This window comes from Gopherus evgoodei, chromosome 2 (genome assembly GCF_007399415.2).
Source record: "Gopherus evgoodei ecotype Sinaloan lineage chromosome 2, rGopEvg1_v1.p, whole genome shotgun sequence".
Lineage (NCBI taxonomy): Eukaryota > Metazoa > Chordata > Testudines > Testudinidae > Gopherus > Gopherus evgoodei.
The window spans coordinates 104,361,406-104,374,427 of record NC_044323.1 but is presented as its reverse complement, the minus strand read 5'-3'; the positions used below and the strand labels follow the sequence as shown (position 1 = coordinate 104,374,427).

The window sequence follows — 13,022 nt, the reverse complement described above, 5'->3', positions numbered from 1 at the left end:
ACATACAAAACAATACAGAAGTGAGGATTTCACAACTACATCTATACAGACATAAGAGTTTTCCAGCTCTGTCTACTGATAAGTGAGTTCTTGCCAGACAGGATGCTATCAAACTAAGTTTCCTTTTACATCTTCTAGGCTCTTCCCTTTCTCTGGAGGTGATAGGAATATCAGGGCAGGATTGTATTCCTAATAGCACCTTATTTCAATGTGGCTAGTTTGGAATGTGAGGATTTGACCACACACTTCCCAGCTTATGGCTATCTAACTACACCTTGGTTGAAGGCCTTAGCCTGTCACAGTAAGAGAAGGCCATTACACAGACAGTGATTTTGATTCTTTCTTTTATACCTCTGTAACTAACTAAGTGATAAGAATACACCTAAATTCTTAAAGTATAGGCCTTTGCAGACAGGCCTGAATATCTATATCCTAACAGTCCTGTTTGATGTGCAAGCATTGAATGATTACACCAAGGAAAGAGAGAATATGTTGCAATTGTTCCTCAGACTTCAAAGGACAGACAAAAGGGTTAAGAGTCAGAAAGCAAATGCCACAGTTCAGTCACTCAAAAGGTTGTGGTTCAAAAGAGGCAGTTCCGGGTACATGCTGTCTGAGATAGACAAAGGATACTAGAGACTTCAGAACCTGGTAAGAAATATCCGTAAATGAAATTAACTTCTAACTACAGAAGGCCAGATTCTCAGCTGATGTAAATTAGTGTAATTCCATTGGATTCATTAGACCTGTCTGAAGACCTGGCCCAGACTCTTTCCCCATGGATAGCCAGAAGAGTGCTTCACTTATCTCTTTTCACTCTACCATGTTTAACTGCCTTCTTCCTTATGCCTGGAATGCCCCCTTTGATGTGGTCTGCCATGCCTTAACCTTTTATTTCCAAATCTCTCCCTGAAAACACTTCCTCTATATGTTGCAGAGAAAAATATATACAATATATATTTTAGTGACTGACACAAAAATCATAGACCTAACATGCTGCATGCTGAACTGCACAGCTCATTTGCACTGTTTTTCATAATACCCCATCCCTCCTATACTCTATTTGCATACGTATATGACAGGATCTTTGGGTCTGCTAGATAAAGGCCCACAGATGTTTTCAACTACATTTGAGCTCCCTGCCTAAAGCTATTGACAAATTTAAATGGTAGCCACTATAGCTCATTGATGTTTTTAAAGCAATTTAGATGGAAGTTGCATGTAAGCATAGGCTACTATATAGTTTTGATATTATGCTGAGAAACACTGTGCCTATTGATGTATCCAATTGCTATAGACAGAATGAGGCTGGACTCAAAGCCACGTTTCCCTCCCAAGGCTCCACATGCAGCAATGCAGCTTTACATAGGGAATTAAGCAAAAGTACAATCTAGCCCTAAATAAATGAATTCTTGCTTTAGTTGGTTATCTAAATATATTTAGTAATAGAGCTGTGTGGGGAATGGTTTTCCCATCCTGGGAAAAACTTTGAGATTTCTACATTCATACCACATTTTTGGTTTCATAAAGTGTTGAAATGAGAGCTTTGGACAATTTTGAAACTTTTTTCCCCAAAAAAACTGTTTCTAAAAGGGAAATTTGTTGAAACTGACCCTTTCCCACAAAAAATCTCAGTTTCAAGTAACTCGTATTTTTGACGGAAAATTTGTAGTCAAAAAATTGCCGACCAGCTCTATTGGATAATTAAGAGAGTATAAAGTGTAACCTAGATATGTATGCATTATTAGGAGACAAAATAGCTACACAACTACACATTATTATTAACCTTTTTCAAAAGGTTAAGAACTGTCTAGCTCCCACATCAAAGGCAGCACAGTCTAGCAGCTAGAGCAGGGAAATGGGAGCCCTGGATCCTATTCCAGCCACTTGATCCAACTTTCTGTATAAAGTCTCTGTGTCTTGGTCACCTCACCTTTAAACTAGGGATAATAATACTTGTTCTGCATTGTACAGTGCTTGGAGAAAGTTCAGGGAGTGGGGAGAAAGGCTTTATATAAATGCAGTTTTGCTCTTGGTTTTGCAAAGTGTTGTGGTGTCCATGAAAGAAAAGGCAGCCTCACTAACGTCACTAGGGGCCACAGTTATTTTTTTAACCAGTCTCCCCATGCTCTTTTAACTCAGTGTCCCTAGTGAGTTCCAGAAAATCTTCATACTCCCGCCTGCCCAGAAACATGTGTTGGGACAGTCTGGGGCACTGAATCAAAAAAAGACCATAGGAGAATGGTGGAAAAACACCGTAGGATGAAAACATGCTCATCTTACACAAATCGACCAACTGACTTCAGGGAGACTAGTGGTGAGCGAGGCAATCAGGATTTGGCCCTTTATATTTTGTGATGTTAACAAAAACAGAATTTGGACATTTAAGGGATGATTTTTAGAGGTGCTCAGTAACTCAAAGCTCCCATTGGCGTACAAGCTCAGCTCCTCTGAAAATCCACCCCTTGCTGTGCTGGAAGACTTGTTTTATTGTTGACACTAATTTACACTTTGATTTTTGCAGCTTCTTTCAGGCAGTACAAGCATAAAGTAAAGGCAGTGATATAATCCAGTACTTGCATTGGTTGCAACAGAGAGATAAATTCCATTAATTAGTCAAAATGAAATACAAATTTACAAATCACAAAAGTAGTTAGGAACTCCATTGTGCTTATAACTGCACATTTGATTCAGTGCATACTAATACTCAACTAACATTATAAAAAACCCAAGGTTAAAAATATAATTAATGTAACTATAGCTTAGTTATAATTAAAGTAATTATAGTGATATACAGTGTTACAACAGCCATCTCAGCTATTATATTGATGCACATTTATTCTGCTTTTGAAGTAAAGCTATTTGAATTACATTTTTAATTATTTATCAAGCTGAATATCATAACCATGAAAACAGCCCAGTTCTGGTTGAAAAGAAATACTGTAGTTTCCCCTTTTTGAAGAGGTACCCTCTGGCCTTATGAACTTCTAATCCAAGATTTTAGATAAAAATGACTTCTAGTTCAAATATGAATAGGAGTTGCCGTAACAGAGAATCTCGCTATACACTGGAATTCATGGGAGAGAAATTAAATCAGTGCTATTAGGAGGAGTGTCAAATGTTAATTACTTTATTCACTGATTTCAACGGGACATCTTGTGCCCATCCGATCTAATCCTTGTCAACAGGACCCCAATTCAGCAAACCACTTAAACACAGGCTTTGCCTTAAGCACAGACTTAAGTTCATGACTATTCCACAAAGCACTCAAACACAAGTATGTGCTGAGAATTAAGCTTAAGTAGTAGTGAAGTGAGAGCCAAAGAACCTGTCAAGTTCTCTTATGCTGGTCTGTGGCTAATACTTGAAAGTGCTTTGACATCCTCCTGAGGGACCTTTATCTAGCCCTCTTCCATGGCAGGGGCTGTGTGTCATACAGAGCCCTTGAAGGTAGTTGGGGCAAAGTAAAGAAGGATAACTGAGGTGGGGGGAAGAAGGCAGCTACCCAATATAACTAAGAAAATGGTATAGACATATAGTGCCTATTTGTGTGGCATGGTAGTGATATTTAGTTTCTAACAGCGACATCTGTTAGAATGTGAGCACTATGGTCTCCCTTCTTTTTCTATTTAGACATTCTAGGTAAGTGTGTGTTTTTAAGAGTACGTTATAGACAATCTTATTCCTCACCGCATGAGAGTCCAATATCATATTATTGAAAACTGATGGCTATGACATACAGATATCATTCAAAAACTGGATAGGTGGCCAGATTTTCCTAACGTTTTTAAAGTGTCATTATTTATAATATAGGTAAGGACATTTGGGTTTTTTTAATATGATATTTGTTCTGATTGTGTCCTGTATTTCCCCTTTAACTCCCATCAATAGAGGTCAGAAATATTATAGTATTCCATTGTCCTGGTGTTTCCAGAGTGACTGCTTGTGATATTGTTCCTGGGCTTGGGTTAGTATTAGTTTTCAAATAACTCTAAGTGGGAGGCTCTACCTGTATTCAAAAATAATTTATACAATTTGGATGACTGTGTCACTGAACTATGCCAGTGCTAATGAGGTGCATACAATATGAAAAGGTAAAACTGTTTTTAATTAGTACATTGCTATTACTGTGTCATGTTTGCTTGTAATTACTGCTAATTTTGTATTATTTCTCTTTCTGGAGCATTTTTATTAGAGTGTTTAAATACAGCTAGAACATGGTAGTAAAACCTTATTATTTACATGGAGTCTTCACGTCTGAGAAGGAATACTAAAATAAAAAATGCAATTCTTTGGTGGACTGATTGTGTGCCTTGGACACAATAAATATGTTTCAGTAGGAAATTCAATAAGGCCTATCACAGTAAATGCACAGGGACCACTTGAAATACACATCTACTTTGGGCTGCATTAAAGAAATAGTATAGTAATAAATATTATGGGACAAATACATCCCTGAGAAGATGCTATTGAAGACCACGGAATTTCAGGAGAGATTAATTTGGCCCTATTTACCTAAAAACAAATGACTACTCTGTGGTATCAATAACTCCTTGTATTATTAGCTCTGAATGACATTTTAAAATATTATTTACTTTCTACTTTTTAATACAGTTAGCCCAACTTTAACAGTGAAATTCTAGAGATCAGTTTTCTCTTTGGTTCTCATGTGCTACACAGTGCTTTTGGTTTGGGGCTTCCAACACTTAAAAAATGATTTTCAATGCCTTTTTTTTTTAATACATGAAAAATACTTCCTTTCACATTAAGTTTTTTTCAAATCCAATCTTGTCTTTAAAAAAAAACAACAACAACAAATTTTAAGATCAAGATTTCCAAATGTGCCTATTGTTTTCAGGTGCCCAATGTGAGATATGTTAAAGGGGCTTTATTTTCAGAGGATGGGTATGAGGCACTTTCTGAAAATAAAGCCCCTTTAAGGTGACTCAAGTCAGCTACTCCAAAATAGAGGCACCCAAAATCACCAGGTACTTTTGAAAATCTTGTCTTGAATTTCTGGACCTAAACAATTGACCTTTGGTATAAAAGATGGCTGGTCAAATTCAATCCTGATGTTACAATGACTTCAATGGAATTACTCCAGGGATGCATTTGGTCATTTCTGACTTTCCTTATTTCAATGTGCATGAATATATTGCAATGTAAAGGCATGTAGGAAAATATTTAATTGTTCAAATGCCATTTGAGCTGCTTTGGGATTTTTTTCAAGTTATCTTTTCCTTTGAGTTATATGAATTAGATTATCAAATATCTAGACCAATAACTTAACATATACACCTCTACCCCAATATAACACTGTCCTCTGGAGCCAAAAAATCTTCTATTCATGTTCTTTTTAAACTGGGTCAATTTGGTAATTACATAAAAAAGACTGATAGATTAAGGAGAGAACCAAGTGAAACTAATGTAATACCCCACTACAGGCATTTGTTTCCATCTCCTCACTTTTCTGCATTAAATCTTAGCTCAAGTGATACGCAGACCATGTCCCTCCCCGCCCCCTTGCCCCGCATCTTACTGGCCTTTCAATTTCACCAACAATTCGAGCCGAACACATCCCGCATCAGTAATTACTAGAAGCAGTAGAGTGAAATGGCTGCCTGGGGAAATTCACATCCAGTGAAGGGAATATGGCTGGAGAAAAGGGAATGTGGCCACAGTGCTGCTCTGCTCCAGCAATCCTAACCTGTCAGAGCATTCTCCCAAAGCTACTCTAAGTGGCTTTTTTGGAAATTATGAGTGCCTCCGGGCACCAGCCACCTTTGTAGGCAGCTACTGTGCACACACTCTCTCTCACCAAGCATGAGGATCAGACCCGAAGAGAGGAGAGTGTACATTTTTCAACTGACAACACTATGCAGGTCAGCTTGGCTTAGCAGTAGGTGCTAAAGCATGAAGGAAACAGCAAGGCAGAGAGAGAGTGAAAGTGCACACAGTCATAAATCACTACTAATTGCCTCTTAACACTTGTTCTGGTATTATATCCACTCATTCCCCCAATACAATCTACAAGTGCCGTATAACTGAATCTCCGACTTATGGCTACAACTTCCTCATTACCACCAGCTTGTTCTAATATTGCAGTTTTGAAGACATAGAAATAAAAACACATATTTTATACATACAGGATTTCAGACTTTTACATTCAACCACTGGCATGTCACCGCTTATTCTCCTTTTTAAACTATAATGTCCTAATCTTTGCAATCACTCTCCATCTAAAATTCTTTCCACACTTGATTTATAGGGATTTTTGCATTTTTTTTTAATTTATTTTTGGGTTGCCTTTTTTTTTTAATTTAAACATTTTACATTTAATTTCTTGGGGTTGTGGGGGGGGAGGGCATTGCACATGAAAAGCACCAAAATCAAGGCAATAAGAAGTATACTCAAGGTTAACAAATCTATGTGAGGAGGAACAGTGTCCCCTTGATATGTAATACCCTTGCTCTTCCTGATCACCTCTACACTTGATTAATTGATGAATCTGGGAGGTTCCACTAAGCATTTAGAAATTAGCCCTCCTGAGTACTTCTTAGGAGCCTAACAGTGAAAATCTTTTGGTCTGGTATTGATTTTGGGGATGTGTATTTGTGTACCTGTAGAGTATGTGCTGACATTTCCTACCTCCCACTGTATTGAATCAACCCATTCCCAATTTATTTAATCCTGTCTAGCAGTTCAGTTATGTTAAACTGCTTAACGCAGTCAGCTGTCTTTAAAAGCGTTGTTTTTGTTTGTTTTTTGGCACCATAGACTTTGTAATAATAATGCAGTGTGTGGCAAATTGTGAAAGAATACAAACCACTCCTTGGAATACAATATAAAGAGCTGTAAGCATGCTGAGGCTTTCCTAGGTTTGATCATAAGTCTTACCATCAAGTAACAGTATTCTGATCGAGTTCTTTGCTATTTACCCTGTAGGAGTCCTGATAACAGCACGCCCCCCACATGGGGTGATGTCTCCAGTCAGCATCTTAAATGTTGTACTTTTCCCAGCACCATTTGCTCCCAGGAGCCCAAAGCACTAACAAGAAGGAGAAAAAAGTAATAACTATCTTTACAGAAATATCACAACTAACATTAACCTTTCATCATGTTTTGTTTTTTTCATTCCTGGACTAGCTGTGTAGAGATCATACATGTGGGTGTGCAAATTTCAAAATCACCTAAGTGACATAGGAATGCATGTATCAGCGGTAGCTGTGTTAGTCTATATCCACAAAAACAAGGAGTCTGGTGGCACCTTAAGGACTAACAGGTTGGGCATAAGCTTTTGTGAGTAAAAAACCTCACTTTTTCAGATGCATGGAGTGAGTGCATCTGAAGAAGTGAGGTTTTCTACCCACAAAAGCTTACGGTCAAATAAATCTGTTAGTCTTTAAGGTGCCACCGGACTCCTTGTTGTTTTTATAGGAATACATATTTCATATTTATATCTATATCTATATATCTATATATATATACACACACACACACACTCCTATGTCTCTTATGTACACACACTCTCATATTATATCTGTGTGTACATATAAACACACAGAGGAGGTAATTTCAACCTTTGTAAGGTTTCTTGAAAAAGGAATTCAGTCAAATTAAAGGGAAAAGGCAATGTAATAAAAACATTATTTTGATCACTCTGGATAAAAATTTCAAATATTTTCTAAATCCCATTTTGCAAATAACTACTTAGACACTTAGGACTCTTTTTATCATTGAAAGTCCTATTCAGTGAACACATATAGTTACCTTTCAGTATTATAAGCAATCAAAATATTTTCCTTTAAAGTGATGAGAAAGGACAAAAGCAGGATTAATAAAAGTTTATGTGTGCGTGATTTACACCTTTGTCTTCCCTCTGCTGGATACTGGCCAATTTTTAAGCCTTTTGAATAATATTCTTTGGAAACTGGGAAAGGAACTCAAAATTTTGAGGTTCCCATTTTGCCATTTCCCATATGTTGCTAACAGATAGTGCCTAAGTTGGGAGCAGACGAAGTAACCTCTTACCTCTCAACACCTGAGGGAGCAGGGAAACAAAGTCCTTGCCTATTGGATGAGGGGGAAATTATAAACACTGACACACATAGACACACACCTATGATGGCTCCACCCAATGTTCCCTTTGCAGACAGAGGTGGGATGTTCAATTCACAGTCCCCAAGGATCGATAGTGAGCCTTCTTGCTGACACCGTGACAACAAATGGTTGACACCATGACAAGAAATGATAAGGATGTGAGTCAGTTTACCATACTCAGAAAATGATGAAGGGGACAGTGTGTTGAGGGGCAAGATTTAGGGTCTAGAGGCTGGGAATCTGCATCTTCACTCCCCTCTCCTGGTCTGAGGAAGGGCAGGAGTGGAGGGGTGTGCCCAGTATTTCCTTTTCCTCCTCCTGCTTCCCCACCTCCAACTATCACCTCAACATATTCAGCCTAGAAATTCAGAAATTCCAAATTCTTCAGTCAAGATCCCTGCATGCAGAGGACTAGTTTTAATAAGGTTGGCTACAAAATCTAGACATTATTCACCACAGAAATGTGACCCCCTGAAAATTCTATCAGGGCTCAATACAGTTTATAAACTTCACACTAAATCTGGAAAAGCTTGCAAAGTCTTTCAGCAGGGTTTACCATCCAGAGTTGGTTATGCAAACAGTTTTGTAAAACCTCATCTGGAACAGCTCACGAACAAATCTGAACCACATGGAATCAAGGAGTCTGAGAGCTCTTTCACTAGAGCCAACTGAGCTCCCGGAGTATACCCACTGGTCGCATAGCTTTCAGATTGTATAATCTGCTTCAGTGAAATTACTTGGGGCCAGAAGAGTTTACAGACATATCTGGCAGAATCTGTAAATTCTATCAGCTCAACAGCTAGAATTAAAGAAGGTCCCAGAATTCTCTAGTATAGCCTGTAATGTTTGTAAGGTTCATTAGCAGAACAGCTCTAGTATAGTGGAAATATTAGTAGAGTGTTTGATTCAAATCTGTATTGTTTTGTGTTTAATTAAATAATATGTATAATCTTTATGTCACAACTATGATTACAGCAAAACAGTCTTACTATCCTACTATCAAAAGAAAATATACCAACCACTTCAACTTACAAATAATAGCTTTTAAAACTACTTTCTAAAAAAACTAGGGCAATTCTCCCTCCGCCAAATTTACTAAATTACAATTACAGTTGTAAATAACTATTACATTAAAACCACATTACTACAATGTTGCAGTTATTTAAAAAAAAACAAGTATTTGAAGTCTGGAAGTTCACAGTTAAGGTTAAAGTTAAGAAATATTTGAAGGTCAAGAATTTCACAATTGTGGTTTCATGACCAGCCCTGAGTTTGACCTGACATTGATACCAACCTTCTACCTTTTCACCAAGAACCCTCTTAATCAAAACCACTATACTGCCGAATCAATATATCTCATTTACATTTGTGAAACAGACCATAAGCCTTTATCTAAATATAGTAATAAAAAAGAAATAGTAGGTTTGGAGTTTGGCTCCATTTCCTACTGTATATATGCTATCAACCATATACATATAGCTTGAAGATCTACAACCCATTGCAGCCCTCACATCATGACATAAGGGCTACAGACCTAAATATGGTCTCTTCTGTAGTGCAAGCATCCATTGACTGTAGGAATTGCCACCTCTGTTCCCACAGAGCTGAGTGCAATCTGGAAACATAATTTTCTCACAGACAGTGCAGAATGGAGATTCAAATCTTCTTCATCCACCCTCCAAAATACACATGGATTGAAACATTCCACATCTTTGTAATTCCCGACATGTCTCAGTTATCACATCAAAAAATGGCTGCACTGGGGATGAGGATACCAGGCCGGACAAAGTTGTTTGACCATTGTAATGAACAAATGTGGTCACCTGCCTAACAACTACAGACGATGTTCTTCAAGCCACATTGTGAACATTACTAGCCACCTCAGGAAAACATGCTAATCTCTGACTGCCATGATGAGGACTACCATGAAAGAATTGGCTGTGAGCTCCCCAAGTAGCCAATTTCACCTCCCAAACTGAACCAACTTGCCTGGAATTTGGAGGGAGGCACACAGGTTACAGGAGGACAGAGTTTTAAGGAGGCACCAAGAAGTTAGTCTGTACGCTCATGCTGGAATGCTAACTACATAGTTACAGCTTATCTGTAAATAGCTCTCTTAATAAAGAGTCAGTTATTTTTTACAAGCACTGAGTCTTTCCATGCTCTTGCCCAGCGTGTGGAATATTAAACATTAACTGGTCAATATTGTGGATGGCAGTGTCTAAAATGTGCTAACCATGTGTGCAACAAACCCAGCCCTGAACAGTATGTGCTAATAGCAGGGAAGTACCCTCTGTCACCAATGTCATTCAGTTAAGCACTGCAACATGTACCCATTCTAGGACAGTGATTGCATTCTAGTGGTGTACATTATTTTAATTTAATGCTATTTATAGCTTTTTATATTTTCAGCTATATTTTTATTGCTGATAAGTAGGCTTACATCAGCAATAAAAAACTTTGTGTTAGGCATTTTCTAGCAGCTGATCACTGATCGGTTAAAAACCCACAGTGTCACATGCTGGCATCTCACTTCCTCCAACTGGTTATTAGGAACCAAGAAATACCCTCCCATTCCCTGACAGCATTTATTGAATAAAGGCAATAATTCCTCACCTGCATTTTTGGAAGTTAAATCTCCACATACCTCAAACTGGAAAAACTAGTAAACTTTCCTCTGACATCTTAAGGTTCTACAATGTTTAAAGATTCAGATTTAGGTTTAGGTTTATTCAAATATACTGGGACTGTTTCCAGAGGGCCAAATCCTCATTGGTTTTAAACTCTTTCCTAACTCAGGCAAAACTCCTATTTAAACTAATCAGCGTTTAGTCAAGGACATTCCAGAATTTAGTCCATGGTTTGTGAATTGTTTAACTAGATTTGCACAGTATTTTCATGCCTAAACAACACTTACTTCCATATAAAAGCAGGCTGAAAATCTATGTTGCTTTTTCACTTTTAGGTTACTCTAATCCACACAATATCTCAGTAAAAACAAGCCAAAAGAAATAATACTTTCTGATGCAATGAACACAACAACAACAAAAAAGAGACAAACCAAAAAGTAATATCAATCACCAACAATTGCTGCTAAAATGTTAACAGTCTCCAGCAGTGCTTTCACTTCTGCCCAACATCATCGATTTCTCAGAAATTACTGCAATTGGAAGGCTTCTGCTAGCAACCACAGAGCTTTGATTTCAGACTTTCTGAACATGCCTGAACAATTGCCATGATTACACAATTTTTTTTTTAAAAAAGAAGAGAAATAAAAAGGAAAAAATATAGAACCTTTTACCTCTCCCCTTGGTATCCCCAAGTTAATGTCTTTCACAGCAGTGTTCCTCTTGCTGAAATCTTGGTAACATTTCCTGAGATTGTACAGTAGAAGGATATCATTTTGAGTTCTTCCATCAAAGAGTCTCTTTCGTTCCACTTCTACATCCTCATCTTCTGAAGGATTGACTGTGCTACTCATGGAACAGTGACTCCTAAGAAGAAAAGATCATAATAAATGGCAAATTACACACTGTCATTTCATGACAATAAAAAGGAGCACTTTTCTGCTTATTAGAGATGCCACTGAAAATAACTTTTAGATTTGCAAATATTTTTGAGATTTCAGAAAAAAAATTCAACCCAAATCAGAACAAAAAACAAAAATTTTAACGGAACTAGAATATATTTTGTTTTGAAGCCTGGGCTCCATTTACAGTTCATTCACACCAAATTGTTTCCATGCAACATTTCAATATTGGCAAGTTGGCAAATTGACAAAAATTGTTTCTTTGGAATTTTTCCAAGAAGTTCTACTTCTTATGCTCCATTAAGGTTCAGCCATTCAAATCTCAACAGGATCCAATGCTTCACAGCAATCCCTACAAATTTGCTCTTCAATTCCCATTGATTCTGACAAACCTGGTCCATATTTCATATTTTTTTTAAGTGGAAGGAAATAGCATACTATTCCGCAGGGGAAATAGGGGTACTGAAGTTAAATTGAAATGTCATTTAAGCATGGAGATAAATCTGCTATACTATTTGAAAATACACCTGAACTGAGGGGGTTGAAAGAAGCAGTATTTGCAAAATGGGAGCTCAGGGAGTGAAATGCATCTAGGTAGGTTTTTTTTTTAAATAAAGCCACAAATTGAAATGACTTTAAAAGCATGAGCTCACAATGAAACTTTTCTTAAGGAATACTTGCCACATTCTTTTATACCGTAGATATACACCAATGGAAAAACAGGGATGATGGGATTATAAGAGACATAAGCCAAACAGGCATCTGCCTAGGGGACCCACAGAAAAACTCTTCGAGTCTTTTCTATTAAAAGAAAGTTAAACTAAAGTTCTGACATTGGCCTCTCCATGAAAGAGATACTGCTGGAGAAGCCAGAAACGTGAGGTGGCTTTGCTAGAAACTTTGCAAGGGGCTCTTGTTGGAATTAGGCCAGCTTTGAAGAAAACACACATTGCCTGCTCTGCTCTGGGGTTCACACAAATAAGGAAAATGAATACTATATCACAGATGTTCTCCTCTTGAGCAAAAGCAGTTGAAGGTGAATAAAATGTGAGCATGAAGTGCACACTCCTTCTCTGGTCCAAAATGACAGTGCAAGTTGAAGGCTAAGGACCACAGAGATGACAGCCTCTAACCCTGGCATGTCCCAGCCCCTTCCCTCTATGTACAGCAGTATGTCAAGTCTAGTAGACTGTCATGGGCTCAGTTCCCTCTGTTCTCTTTAATTCCACAGAGCAAGTCACAGAATGCAAAATGGGAAATAATGCTGCCTGAGGCATCAGTAATTCCCCACCATTTTATTGTGTCTAGGTGGTTTTGAAGAGCAGGAAACATGCAGAATATAGGTACTCCTTTGCTCTGCCCCACCATTCTTCCCATCAGGACAAGGGTCTAC

At 37.8% G+C, this 13,022-nt stretch overlaps 1 protein-coding gene across 1 annotated transcript in view; it reads right to left on the bottom strand.

Moving 5' to 3' along the window:
- Positions 1-13,022, bottom strand: part of ABCA13 (ATP binding cassette subfamily A member 13) — a 281,591-nt gene that overhangs the window by 47,152 nt on the left and 221,417 nt on the right. Inside the window, 2 exon segments of the mRNA XM_030551464.1 lie at positions 6,939-7,048; positions 11,402-11,594. Of these exon segments, the coding sequence (XP_030407324.1) occupies positions 6,939-7,048; positions 11,402-11,594 (303 nt within the window).